Source organism: Podarcis erhardii (assembly GCF_964252035.2).
Source record: "Podarcis erhardii genome assembly, chromosome: 1".
NCBI lineage: Eukaryota > Metazoa > Chordata > Lepidosauria > Squamata > Lacertidae > Podarcis > Podarcis erhardii.
Genome location: NC_138497.1, coordinates 52,760,531 through 52,775,568, shown reverse-complemented (window position 1 = coordinate 52,775,568; position 15,038 = coordinate 52,760,531). Strand labels below are relative to the sequence as shown.

The 15,038-nt window shown below is 41.2% G+C and overlaps 1 protein-coding gene across 1 annotated transcript in view; it reads left to right on the top strand.

Moving 5' to 3' along the window:
• Positions 1-2,707: 2,707 nt before the first annotated feature.
• The window catches only part of LOC309327377 (transmembrane protein 263-like), a 300,700-nt gene continuing 288,369 nt past the window's right edge, over positions 2,708-15,038 (top strand). Inside the window, exons 1-2 of the mRNA XM_081836604.1 lie at positions 2,708-2,874; positions 14,668-14,758. Of these exons, the coding sequence (XP_081692730.1) occupies positions 2,869-2,874; positions 14,668-14,758 (97 nt within the window). The 5' untranslated portion in view covers positions 2,708-2,868. The remainder of the gene's footprint in view (positions 2,875-14,667; positions 14,759-15,038) is intronic.

The window sequence follows — 15,038 nt, the reverse complement described above, 5'->3', positions numbered from 1 at the left end:
ACACCCACCAGTCAAAATAACTTGTTATTCCTTGTTTTAAGCAATTTGTATCCAATTTATAACAAATGTAACCGGCAAAGTCCTCGTAACAAAGTTCTCATTTTTGTTCTACCGCTTTGACAGCTCTTTGACAGCTGTCAAAACCTCTCTTTCTCTTCTCCCGGCGCTCTCACAAATCGCTCCCAGGATTCCGGGGGGGGGGGGGGGTTTGCTTTTTAATTCAATTCCACTTTTCTCCTCCAGCTCAGTCTTATAATTTTCCATCGCGAAGTTAGTAACTTTGTCAAAATAGGGTTGCGCTCGATCTTAGTTGTCAAATCCTTTACTTTAACTCCTCTACGACGGGGGGGGGGGGCTGACTTCCTTTTTGCGCCTCCCCCGCTCACTCCGAATTTTTTAAAAAATTTATCCCCCTTTTTAGTCCAGGTTCCAATTACTCACGGGTTATTCTTTTAAGTCCAAATTTTCAATAGAAGAAGTCAGCGCTCTCCGTCGAATGGCATGCGGCTTCGCTCGGCAGGGGAAGCGGAGGACTCAAAGCACCACCACCCCCTGTCACCCGTTCCGCAGCCTTTAAAAAGGCTCCTTCGCGGGTCGGGGGGGCGCAAAAGGTGCCAGCCGAGTCACCATGTCCATGGGTTTCAGCGCCCATGGTTTTTGAGGGTCCCCGCGTCGCCGGCGCGGTAGGACCCAGCCCCTGCCGAGCAGGCTCCCTCCGGAGCTCGGAGGGAGTCCGCCATTTGGCGATGACGCCAACCCAGAAGTCTCTCACATTTTATATGAATTATTTCTTTTGCTATTTTAGCACTCAAATATAGGTAGGTGTCTTACCTATATTCTTTTTGGTGCCTGAAAAAAACTGTTTTGTTTAGGCAAGCCTGCACAGACATGCAGGATGTGGACATATATTCTGGTTTTGGGGTTGTTTTTGATTTTTTAAAAGTTGGATTAACGGGTAATTTTATTGTTTTATCCTTTTAGTAAACTGCTTAAAATTTTATAACAATCCAGTATGCAAATCCTGTGAAATAAAGTAAATGGCCTTTAATGTCTTGGCAGAAAGAAGGCTTATGTAGGATGCTCAACGGACTGCAAGAGACCTAGAAGTCTCTTTGTGGTTACCTACACATGCACGTTTCACAAGATCTTGGAACCAATCATGCAGGATTCCAAGGACTCAAGGCCATAAGCACATAGGTGCCCCCTCACCAACATCCTTAGTAATGTGGACACCTTTGGCAAGACTGGGCGAGCTGATGTACACCCACATAGCTCCTTTAATCACACCACACTCACTGCTTCATGCTCATTGTGAACAATACTGGTTCCTATTTTGCCAGTATTGAAATACACCCCATTGACTCCCTGTGGGTTTCTGATCTTGGAGAGCTGGTCTCAACTTTTAAAGTCCTACATAACCTAAGATCCAAACATCTGCTGAGCCAGCTTTCCTGCATCAATCTGCCTGCCTACTGAGATTGTCATCTTGTTTAACTAGACAGGCTTTTAGTTTCCTGTTCATGTTGACTCCCTCTGCTTCACAAATGCTCCTCTCTTGATTTCTTCCCCTATGTAACAGCAACTCAAAACAGTCTGTGGTTGCCCTCTAGTGGCACATTGTGTGAGCTGTACTATATGATCAGTTTTGAAAAGCTTAGTTTCCATTTCCAAATACAGTACAGTGGTACCTTGGTTTACGAACTTAATCCGTTCTGGGAGTCCGTTCTTAAACCAAAACTGTTCTTAAACCGAGGATCACTTTTCTTAATGAGGCCTCCCGCCGCTGGTGCCCTTCTACCATTCGGATTCCGTTCTTAGACCGAGGTAAAGTTCTCAAACCAAGACACTATTTCCTGTTTTGCGGAGTTTGTAAACCAAATCGTTCTTAAACCGGACTGTTCTTAAACCTAGGTACCACTGTACTAGGCTCAGAAGAGTTGCTAATCACAGTCCCTAAACACAAAAGAAATACCGGGTTAATGGTCGTCACATGAGGCATATTTCAGAGATCCAGACATCACAGAAGTTCACATGAATATGTGCATCTTTCCACATTCTAAAGCTTTCTTACAGAACATTTCCTAAAATGTGAAGTTGGCATCCTTCCCTATGAGCTGAATGCTGGGTGGCAGACCACATGCTCTGCATGCCCAGGCTGACTATTGGGACACCTTCAGGTAAGACTGGGAAGAGACTCCTGCCTGAAAGCCTGGACAGCCGCTACCAGTCAGTGTGCAGACCACAGGTAGCCAATGCAGTGCCCTGAGAGGCTGTTGCACTCCAGTTCCCATTAGCCTCAGGCAGCATGACCATTGGTCAAGGAGGACGGGAGTTGCAGTCCAGCAAAACCTGGAGGGCATCATGGTGGCTTTCCCTGCAACTGTCTCTGTATAAGGCAGATTCCTGTTTGCAGGGTGTTGGACGACATGACCCCTGGGGTCCCTGCAAGTCTACAATTCTATGATTCCTATAGACTTTATAAAGTTCATTAAACAAAAACTCCAAGTACAGCAGCATTCCCAGCAAGGACATTCCCTGCCTCTGAAGTTGCTGCACACAGGGCCCTTCTTCCCTCAAAGTTGGCAACTCCCCGCATCCTCTAGGCTCTTGCCCACTAGAAGATGGCGACCACTACCCCAGGCCCCCCTGCCGGACCCACGCGCTCGTTTCTCTTCCGGCGTGGGTTGCCATGGCGCCAGTCCCCTCCTTCGCCCTCCTTCCCTTCTCCAGTGTTTACATCCAGAGCTGGAGTAGGAGGAGGAGCTGGAGGCTCAGTGCCGGGGAAAAGGCTCTGGCAGCCGCGGCGACCTTGCGCCGCGGCCGCTCCTCCTCTCGAGTAAGCCGCGGGGAGAGCCAGGGAGCGCCGCCATGGAGGTGAGCGGGGCGCGCGCCTCGTCCTCCCGAAGGCGCACGGGGCGGGCTCCCTCCTCTCCCTGGAGCCAGGGCGGGTGGCGAGGAGGGCAAAGGGTCGGGGCGGCGGCTGGTTTCCCCAAGCAAAGAGTCCCCCCCACTCCCTCCCACCACCACATAGGGAATTCCCATCCCTGTTCCAAAAACAAACCCAAGTTAACCTGTGCGTTATCCTTGGAAAGGAAGGATGCTCAGAGGTGGTACAGTCACTCCCCACCCCCAAGCTCATGGGACTCCCATCAAGGGTATACCTCGGGGCACTGAGAACGACCATCTCATCCAGTCATGGTGATATTAAAACGTACACACAACACATTGCCCGAACTTGGAGGTTTTTAATCAGAAGTTGGCTATCTATTTATCTATCTGCCAGGGATTCTTTAGCTGAAATCCCTGCACTGCTGGGCGTTGGACTAGATGACCCTTAGTATCCCTTCCAGATCTACAGTTCTATGATTCTTTGAAATATTCCTGAACTCTGGGCATAGTCCAGGTTTCTTTTTGAATTCTTGTGATAATAAATTTAACTGGGTTTGTTTGTTTTTTCTGTTCTCCGCCCCACTGAGTGAACTGTAAGATGGTGTAAATTGAGTTTGACCCAGTTCAGTTTGATCCAGGCGGCTGCGATTCTGTTGCATTGAGTTAATTGATTACAACTTGAGCGACCCAGAATGAAACCGACCTAGGCTGCAAACAGGATCTTTGTGGCGCACTCATGGTAACCTCAATAATAAAACTGAGGACCTTGTTTCAAGGAGTTTGCAAAAGACTGCAGTGTCCATTGTTCATTGCCTTTACACCATGCGTTTGTTTCCCACTGTGTTTTTTGATAGCTGTTATGTGAGTTCATGGGGCTGGAGTGAACTTGGCCAATGCTGCCTGCTACATATCCCGTGATGATGGTAATTTCATCCTTGGTTGAATTACTTTGTGGCAGCCTATGGAGAGCGGTGCCATACTTTCTAAAACAGACAGGTGTGCTCTTCAAATACTGTTGGACCCCAACTTCCATCAGCTCCCATCAACATGACAACTGGAATTGCACAACATCTGGAGGGACTACAGATTCTCAGTCCCTGTTCTACAATCACATACTTTCTATCACTTTTCTATATTCTATATTGGAAGGGGAAATCAGCAAGGTACTTTTTACAACTATGTCCTTTTAAAAATGATTCTATCACTTCCCAGTGATCTATATTGCAGGGAAGGTCAGTAATAGCGGACTAAGGGCTAACATTTCAGGTAGACCTATCTGTCATCTGTCAAGTAACTGCGGCTCAGCTTCCAAGTGACTCCCAAGTTCCTAGGAACACAATCCAGATTGGGAAAAACCCCACTGCTCTAGTTTTCTAGGTTGGTTCACGACTGACAAGAATTGGGATGGGAGTTGTAAAAGTCAGTGACATTGTAAATCACGGTTTAGCGCAGGGATGGGGGCTCTCTTGAGGTTGTTGGAGTACAACATTTGTAAAACATAACAAAAGCTAAAACTATAGGTGTAATTATATATGCATATATAAGTTGTGATTTGTCTCAGTGGAGAAACTGACACTGGTTTTAATGGGGTGGATTGCATCCAACCAAGGAGAGGACTTTGAATTTGAGGTGATGGGGAGGTTAAGTATCCAAGCTAGGACACAGAGAACCTTCTTACCTGACTTCTTAATGTTGTAGCAGGGAAACTGATGTGCATGTAATAAGCTCCCACAAACTAGGAATGTTTCCACAGTGTGAATATGCAGTGTACCAGAATTGTTCCATAAGACACATTACCTGAAAACTACTGCTGCATAAGAGCATCAGGCACAGCAAACAAGGGTGATAAGCATGGAGCAGATTGCTTTCTGGTGTGTGATGATGACTAGCTGAAGCTCAGCTGTTTTCTTCTTCCCTCCACCTCCATTGCTCTTCCTGTCTCTTTACCAGCATGGAGATTTTCTAGGCTGAATATCACTGTATTCTGCCGCAAAGGGAGTAGGCATGCTGTTGCAGGGGTAACATCAGACTAATTAGGGCTATTTTAATTTTAATTGATTAATGTTGGAGTTCCAGTTATATTTTTACCTTGTTTTGAGGGTTATGAAACACCAGTAATAATCACTTGTAAAATGCTTTACATGTGTCACAAAGTTATATTTTAATTAAATGTCAGTTTCATTGTTTTGCGTCACATTCTATTTTCATTTGTCTAGTATGTAAAGAGTTCAAACTCTAGTGTTCAAATTCCCTCTGGGCTAAAACCTAGCAACAAAGTTCTCATTAGAAAACCTGGTTTTGTAAAATTAAGAACAAAACATCCATCAAGAGATTTGTAAACTCATTTGAGTACCAAAAACAAAAGAACAAAAAAAAACCTCTGTGCATAACAAATGACTTTCAGTCATCTCTGTGGAATATGAACTTGATTTTAGGCCAAGATGCAAATGTGTGTTTAGTTAGGACTCATCATTCTCAATTTGAAACTGCAGATCCTGCTTAATTAGGCATCCTTTCTGAGCAAGCTGAAAGCCCTCAGTTTTGATAGAGGTATATGTTCACATATGCACACATTTTTCTTTGTTCACACACTTCAAAATACCATGAACATCTGTTATGGGGATGTTTGGAACTTTTTTCCTCACTTAAAAGTGCACACCTATAATGCTCCATCTCAAAGAACAGACTGGGTCTTTTCATACATTTCCATCCATTCTGTGTATTAAGCTTAGGGCTCATCCACATTTACCTTCTGCTCTGTACTTTCTAGGGACAGGTTCATGCTTTAAAGTGCTGTGTCCAAGTGCTTTCTTTTTGCCCCGGTGCTTTCTCCATGAAAACCCACTCTTTAACACTGAATCAGAACGAATGACAATTTGGGTTTCTGTGGATTGCCATTTGCTCTGATTCAGTGGTTAAAAAGTAGATTTTTTGTGGGGAAAGCGGCAGGGGAAAAAGTGCCTGGACATGGTGCTTTAAGGCACACATCTGTGCCTAGAAAAGCATCACAAAAGGAAGTCTGAATGAGACCCTAGTTATGCCACATCAATCACACACACCCTTTTTTTGTGGCTCTGTGACACTTGCTGCTTAATCAGAATATTTGCCCATAATTGCAAATTATGCACATATGTTTGCTTTGAAAACAAAAGTCACAAGTTTTTACGGCAATACTTTCTCCAATATTGATGTTGGTGAGGAGCCTTGTTCTTACTAAGCAAATCACTTTGTTAATGGCCCTTTGCATGTGACTTAAAGAAAAACCTGGGGAGATAATTTTATCTGTTTCCCCTTCTGCTGAAGGATCCCTTTCTTCTGTGGCGATCACTCGTAGCTGAGTAAGATTGTCTTCTATGAACACGGTCTTAACAGTGACTCCGTAAGTGACTGTAGAGGCCAATTCTGGATCCACATGTCCTTCCACAGTGGGGACATACGGTAGATTACCAGGCAGGAGTTGATCACGGTGAGGGTTTGCCAAACATGCCTTCCTCTTAGCATGTTTCTCCCTTTCGTCCTGAGTTTGAGCATCTTCAAAGTCCATGACACCTTTGGTAAAGGTTGTTCTCCAATTGGAGTGCTCACAGGCCAGTGTTTCCCAGTTGTCAGTGTTTATACTACTTTTTTTTTTTTAGATTTGCCTTGAGAGCATCTTCAAACCTCTTTTGTTGACCACCAGCATTACGCTTTCCATTTTTAAGTTTGGAATAGAGTAGTTGCTTTGGAAGAAGATAATCAGGCATCTGAATGACATGACCTGTCCAACAAAGTTGATGTTGAAGAATCATTGCTTCAACACTGGTGATCTTTGCTTCTTCCAGTACACTGGCATTAGTTCGCCTGTCTTCCCAAGTGATATGTAAACATTTCTTTTTTTGAGACACTATTGATGGAATCTTCCAAGGAGTTGGAGATGGTGTTTATAAGTGGTCCATGTTTCACAAGCATACAGTAAAGTTGATAGTACAGTAGCTTTGTAAACAATCATTTGGTTTCCGTGTGAATGTCCCGGTCCTCAAACACTTTGCACTTCATTCAGGAGAAACTGCACTCACTGAGCTCAGGTGATGCTGGATTTCGGCATCAATGTTGTGGAAATACAACTGCCCAGGTAGAAGGGATTGATCCCAGTGCAAATGCCGCCACCACCTCCCATCCTATTCTGCGGGTTCCCCTAGTCTTCCAGAACAGATTTTCAGGGGCTGCAGGGGGTTGCACCAAGAACAAAGAATTAGCAAAATCCTCTCCTCTCCACTTACATTAGTGAAGACATCAAAAGCTGCAACTGCAAGTAAACAATTTGAAGCAAGTTGTGTATATTTGAAGTCCTTGTTGTTCCAACTTTGTGTAAACTGGGAGTGTAAACATCAAAATTCCTGATTCAAGTATGCAATTGAAAATGGATGCAGCTGATGGTTTCACAGAATCATAAAATTGTAGAGTTGGAAGGGACCACGAGGGTTATTTCAGATACCTCACTTCAGTGTCTTGAGAATCATTAGGAAAATATGATGAACTCCTCTTTGTGTGCTTTGGGATTGGTTTGGAAATTACACACTATCCTTTGGCAGGAGGAGGAACACCTCTGCTTTGGTGAGGCTCATCTGACAACAAGAAGAAACTGAGCCTTTAGTAGCGTCAGCCCAGTATTGTGAGATGCTCTGCCAATAGAGATTCAGAAGGCACCTTCTATGCCAACTTTTAAATGCCTGCATAAACTTTTCTATTCTGCCTGGGCAGACAATTAGGAATACATCCTTCCACAATGGTTAATTGATGTCTGCTTTTAACTTTTTTATGTAATTTTTTAATTGTGTGGTTTTATGTTCTATTGTTGCAAACCGCTTTGATTTTTTAAAAATGAATTGCATTCAGTTACACTGATCCAGAGCTTTCACAGCCTCTTCTGGTTGAGTAGAACTGTGTGTCATCAGCAATACTGGTGACACCTTGCTTCAAAGCTCCTAATGACCACCCACTCCCAATAATTTCATATAGTTGTTAAATATCATTGGGGGGGGGGAGATAGACCCTACAGAACCCCATAGCACAAGTGTCAGGGACCTGAGGAACACCTACCTAAGTGCTGCTTTCTGGACACAACCCTGAAGATATGAACAGAACCACCAAAATACAGTGCCTCTGATTCCCATTCTACTAAGTTGGTCCAGAAAAATGCCATGGTTAATGGTATCAAAAGCAAAATTTATAGGCAATAACCACACACTGAAGGGTTGAAACTGAGACTAGCATAGTTCACTTTTCAGCCAAAGTTGAAATAGTGGATCCATTTTGACAGAGGATAGTTTAAAAGTCATCTTGTCATCCTGTGCCCCAGATATGAGGAGGAAGGCAAGATATTCTCTTTTTTTTTTTCTCGCATAATTTTTATTGTTTTTAAATCATAACAAACAAGAAAATAAAACAGTTTACACCTTGTTATCACAGATTTCTTTCTATAAGACTTCCTTCAGCTTCCCCTGAAATCATCCATACCCTAATTTAACAAATTCACACAAATCCTAGCTTATATTGACATTATTTTCTCTTTCCTTCTTTTTCTCTTTAGACAATATTCCAACCTTTTCACAGAGCTTTTTTAAACCCAACTAGCGTTATCTGACCTTCACTTATATTTTCCAGATATTCCACAAATTTCCCCCAGTCCTCAATGAACCTTTGGTCTTTTAAATATCTAATTTTCCCCGTCAATCTGTCCATCTCCGCGTATTCTAGTAGTTTTGCTCTCCATTCCTCAAGCGTCGGTATGTTCTGTTGTTTCCAATTTTGAGCCAATAAGACCCTTGCAGCCGTTGTTGCATATTGGAAGAATTTACTGTCATTGTTCTTTATATCACTTCCTGCTAGGCCTAACAGAAAAGCCTCCGGCTTTTTCCCAAAGTTATATCTTAATATACTTTTCATTTCATTATATACACTTTCCCAAAAGCCTTTGACCTTTCTGCAGTCCCACCACATATGGAAGAAGGATCCCTCTTTTTCCCTGCATTTCCAGCATTTATTACAAGTTTTATATATTTTTGCTAATTTTGCAGGTGTTATATACCAACGGTAAAACATCTTCATGAGGTTCTCTTTTAACGTTATGCAAGCTGTAAATTTAAGGTTTTTTTTCCAGAGTTTCTCCCATTCTTCATAATATATATTATGGCCGATGTCCCTTGCCCAATGAATCATCACAGACTTCACTTCCTCATCTATCAGGTTATACTCTAATAGCATATTATACGTTTTAGAAAGAATTTTGTAATCATTGTTTATTATTTCAGTCTGGAATTTAGATTCTTTATCCGCGTATCCTCTCTCTTTAACGTCTTGTCTAAACATTTCGTTTATTTGGAAATAGTGTAACCAATCATAGACTTTTCCTTTAACCTGGTCATATGGTTTCAATTTCCATGTCCCCCCTACTTTTGTTAACAATTGTTCATAAGTTATCCAATCACCTCTCATGTTTACTTTTTTCACGCTCATAACTTCCAATGGGGATAGCCAGTGTGGTACTTTAGGTTCTAATAAAAATCTATTCCTCTCCCAAACTTCCAATAGAGGGCCTTTAAAAATATGTGTTGCGAAACCCTTGTGCTTCCTCTTCCCCTGCCATAAGTACGCGTGCCATCCTGCTCTATTGTCGAACCCCTCCAGGTCTAATAGTTCCTTATTTTCCAATTTTATCCATGTTTTCACCCAGCAGAGGCACGCTGCCTCATAGTATAACTTCAGATCTGGCAGGGCGAATCCCCCTCTTTCTTTAGCTTCTGTTAACAATTTAAACTTAATCCTTGGTTTTTTGCCCTGCCAGACATATTTTGAGATTCCTCTTTGCCACTCTTTGAATATCTTAGTGCCCTTGATTATCGGTAAGTTCTGGAACAGAAATAACATTCTCGGGAGAACGTTCATCTTAATTAAAGCTATCCTACCCCAGAATGACAATCTCAGCTTCCCCCACCTCTCCAAGTCCTTTTTTATCTCTTTCCATACCTGCTCATAGTTATTCTTAAATAGGTCTATATTTTTCGGGGTTATCCATATTCCTAGATATTTTACCTTTTTGGCCACTTCTATTTCTGTTTGTTGTTGTAATTCCTCGATTGCCTTCGAATCTAAATTCTTCACCATTATTTTAGTCTTCCTTTTGTTTAACTTAAAACCAGCCACCTTACCAAATTGTTCCAGTTCTTCCAGTATCTCTTTTATTGAGTTCAGCGGGTCTTCTGTTGTTATTACTAAATCGTCTGCGAATGCTTTAACTTTATATTCATTTTCACCGATTCTAATCCCTTTTATTTTCTTATTTTGTCTTATTGAGTTCAGGAGTACTTCCAGTACTATTATAAATAGCAACGGGGAGAGTGGGCAGCCTTGTCTTGTACCCTTTTCTACCGTTATTTCTTCTGACACCATGTTGTTTATAATTAATTTGGCCTTTTGCTCCGTATAGATTGCCTTTATTCCGTTGAAGAAGTTCATACCAACCTCCATATATTCTAACTGTTTTAGTAAAAAGTCCCAAACTATATTATCGAATGCTTTCTCTGCATCCACGAACATCATTATGGCTTGCTTATCATACCTGGCAGACAAGTATTCTATGGAATTTATTATATTTCTAATATTATCTCTCATTTGCCTGCCAGGCAGAAAGCCCGCCTGGTCTCCATGGATATATTCTAGCCATATGTTTTTAACTCTACTTGCCAATATTCCTGCGAAAATTTTATAATCGACGTTTAGCAGCGAGATCGGCCTGTAGTTCTTAACTTGCGACAGATCTGAGTCTTGTTTTGGGATTAAAGTAATGAAGGCATCCTTCCAAGTATCTGGTATTTCTTTTTCTTTCAAAATATTATTCATTACTTCTCTCAGTGGTGCCAGTACAGTATTTTCCATTTCTTTATAGTAACTTGCCGTGAAGCCATCTGGGCCCGGAGCTTTCCCTCTTTTTAAATCTTTAATTGCTGATTTTATTTCTTCTGTCTCTATTGGGGTGTTTAATTGCTCTTTTTTCTCTATTGGAATCTTCTGAACCTGTTTATCTTTCAAGAATCTTTCTATTTTTCTCTGGTTAAATCTCTCTCTATTTTTGTATAATCCTCTATAATAATCCAGAAAACCTTTCCTTATTTCCTTGGGGTTAGTTATTTCTTCTCCGTTCGCTACAATTTTATTTATTGTGCTTTGTTCCTTTCTTTTCTTGGTTTGCCATGCCAAAAGCTTCCCTGACTTATTCGCAAACTCAAACGTTCTTTGTCTTAGTTTTTTTATGTTCCATTCTACTTCCCTATTTATTATTGTTGCGTACTGGGCTTGCAGTACTTTAATATTTTCTTTTATTCTCTTATTGTTAGGTTTTTTAACTAATTTCCCCTCCAGGTCCGTTATCTGTCTCAGAATATCCTTTTTCCCTTTATCTCTTCCTTTATTTTTAATGGCATTCTGCTGAATAAAAAAGCCCCGCATCACTGCCTTACCCGCGTCCCACACCACCTTAGTTTTGGTGCCTTTATTCATATTATCCTTAAAGAATTCTTTCATCCTTTTCTGCGCTTTTTCAACTATATCTTGGTCATCTAAGAGATAATCCTTCAATCTCCATCTAAAAGTACCTTCTTCCAGACCTTTCAGTTCCATCTTTAGTGGGTTGTGATCAGATATTGTTTTGGCCTGAATCTCTACTCGTATAATTCTTGGTGTTAATTCGTTCGAGACCCAGATCTGATCTATTCGGGACAGTGATTGGTTAGGCTCAGAGTGGTACGTAAATTGCTTTTCCAGCGGATGTCTAAGTCTCCAGGCATCTATTAGATTACAGTTTTTAACCAATGAGAAAAAGGTTCTGGGCAGCTTCCCTTCCTTACCCCCCCCCCATCTCTGAGTCTGTCCATTTCTAGTGAGACCACCCCATTCATATCCCCGAGTATAATCATTTTTTGATCTACATGTTCCGCTAGCTTTTCTTCCACGGTTTTATAAAACTCAGATTTATTATCGTTTGGAGCGTATAGTCCTACTATAATTAAGTTTTGTCCATGCCATTTAATTTGTACCATCATTATCCTTCCGTTTTCATCTTTAAAGATTTGCTGGGCCTCAATTTGTTTTTTAACATAAATAACCACACCTCTTTTTTTGACTTTGTCAGATGATATGAACTCATTTCCCAGTGTTTTATTTATCAGAATTCTTTTATGTCTTCTTGCTATATGGGTCTCCTGTAAACAAATAATGTCTAGACTTTCTTTTTTCAAAATTTGTTGGATTTTGTTCCTTTTTTTCCTCTCGTTTATCCCATTAATGTTCCAACTCCAAATCTTTAATGCCATGGTGATTGAACCTACCTATATTACTTCTTTTCTTATGTTTCAGCTAATTCTTCTTCCTCCTGTTCTTCTTCTTCACTTCTTGACCCTTCTGCTACCTCCTCTATCTCTTCCTCAGCACCCCCTGCTGCCTCTCCTATTTTGTCTTCCTCTTTTTCTAGTCTCAGTTCTTTATATTTTCTTAAGAATTTGCTAGTTTCTTCTGGTTTAACCAATCTATGCCTCTTGTTTCTATACATGAATGAGATGCCCTCCGGATACTCCCATTTAAATTCTATATTATTTTTCTTCAACATCTGTGCCAATGCTTTATACGGCTCTCTACGTTTCAGAATTCTAATTGGTAAATCTTTGAAAATTATTATATAATTCCCATTAATGCACAGTCTTTTTTCTCTATTTCTTTGCAAAATCATATTTCTCATTTCCTTTTCTTTGAATATAATCAGGCAATCTCCTACAAATTTTTTAGCTCTGGTTGTTTTTATTTTTAGTCTGAATGCCGTTTGGACTGATTTTGCCATCTCTTCTATTGGTATTTCCATCCATTGGGCTAATTCTACAATCAAATTCTCTTTAATGTTTTCTCCTTGTCTTTCTGGCACTGCTCTAAGTCTTAAGTTAGTCTCCCTTAATCTTAATTCATTCATGGCAATTATGTCTTTCAAGTCTTCTTGCGCTTTACTTAGTTCTAATAGCTCTACTTTGGTCCTCTCCTCCTCACGTCTTACCTCCCTCAATTCTATTCTCGTCCTTTTCAACCCCTCTTCTGTTGCCTGAGTTCTCCTAAATACTTCTTTTATTTGACCTTTTAATTCATTAACTGTTTCGTCCAACTTTTTATCCAATTTCCCTATCTTATTGTCTACTTGTTCTAGTTTTACTTCTAAATTTTTTTCACTTTGTTTGATTTCTGCAAACATTCTTAGTATGTCTGCTTTGAAATCTTGTTCTTGCTTCGATCCCTTTCTTTCAGAAGGCGTCCCCCCCTCCCCCCTCTTTGCTGCGCTCGACATTCTCACCAGGGTACAATTACAAAATCCACACACTGCACACTATCCAATATCCTGACAGGAAACACACACCCTAAATTTACACCGACCCCAAATAATAACACTATAACCAATATAGTCCACTAGTATTTCCAGTAGGTCAACAGCCTTCTTGCACCTCTTCTTGCCTCTATTTAGGCTATTCCCGGTATTAGTCCAGTCTTCTTCCTCCTCCCAATCCAAAAGGGAGAAAAAAAAGACTTAAAGTAGTCATAAAAAACACTAGTATCAAAGTGAGGTCTGTCTATTAAATATTAGGTGTGATCCTGTTAGTTGAACATCATATGAGGGTGCAGGTGGGTCACCATAGCCTCAAAAGTCACACAAATAGACAAGGTCTGTAAAGGGGAAGGAAAGAGGAACGAAAGGTGAGACCAGTTGCAGTGTTGTATTCACTCCACTAGATGTCGTCCAATACAATAACGGGTTTTGTAAAGTTTGTAAAAGAGGGGGGGGGGGTTTCCGACGGGAGTATCCAAGTTTCCACACTGTCTCCGTCAAACATCACTGAAGCCCCATTTCAGAGAAATCCCTCATATGCTGGTGAGTAGGGATAATTTACTTTAGTACAGGCTATCAGAGTACATTGATTATTAGGAGCTGTTAGTCACCACGCTTCAGTTTCTATAATGGCGTCGGAGCCTTCTCTTCCGCTTTCATTGGCTTTGTTCTTTGCTCTTTGCACATTAATTGCCTAGAGAGGGAATTTCCTTTCTTTACCTCCCTCAGTTCATTGAGTGTTTCCCGTTTATAAATTATACTTTCTGTCCCCTGTTTAAGTCAAACAGTCTCTTGATACTAATATTGATATTGAGTGTCCTTCCCTTTGGTTATTTTGTAAATTATAAGTTAGAGTCCTTCAGGGAAACAAAGAAACATCGCTAGGGCATTTTCTCTCCTTTTACTCCGCTCCGTGAATTACCTTGCGTCCATGCTGATTCCGGGCAAAGACTGAACTCCTCAGTTCTCTTGTTTCTCCCCCCGGATTTTCTTATTCTTAAATTGTTCGTATTCTTAATTTAATCCGAAGATTCTTTTGTTGGAAGGAAGGCAAGATATTCTCAGGTTTTTATGGAGTGTAATTATTTTTCCTAAAGAAGTGATGAGAACAAGTTTAATCACTCTGGGAGAAAGGAAAGTTACCAGCATTGATATCCTACTATATCCGAATCTGAAATGGTTCACATACCATTTTTTATAGATTAGCTGTAGGTCTCCACAAATCTAGTTGCCAGGGCTGCTCTGTGACCCCTGCTCTGGCCAAGACAACTACAAGGACATCCTTTCACGAAGTTCCGGGATCCTCTGTAGGCTCTTCCAGACATCCTTTTAGTTACATATGTCTCTTTGTGGTTTGCAATGAAGCTTCTTCTATCTTACAGGGGCCTAGTTCAGAAGCACAGGTGGTGGAAAGCAACGCAGAGGCAGCTGCTGAAGAACCACCTCCTTATTTGCAGGAAGAACCTCCTCAAGGTAGAGTGCTTAGACTGCCACTGTGAATTTCTTATAACTTTTCAAAGGGAAACAGGCCATAAGATTCAAGGTCCATTCTTGTGATCCAAGGGAGTGGTATGTGATGTAGAATGCGTCATGCCATGATAGCACTGTTAATAATCCTAACTGAGTCCTTTGACTTCTCAGATACGTATAAAACAGGACTGTAAACCAAACTCCTTTGGCATTCATTAACAATGTAGTTCTAGTTTGGCCTAAGCTACTTATTGGGTGATGGCATCTTCCCCCTTTCCACAAA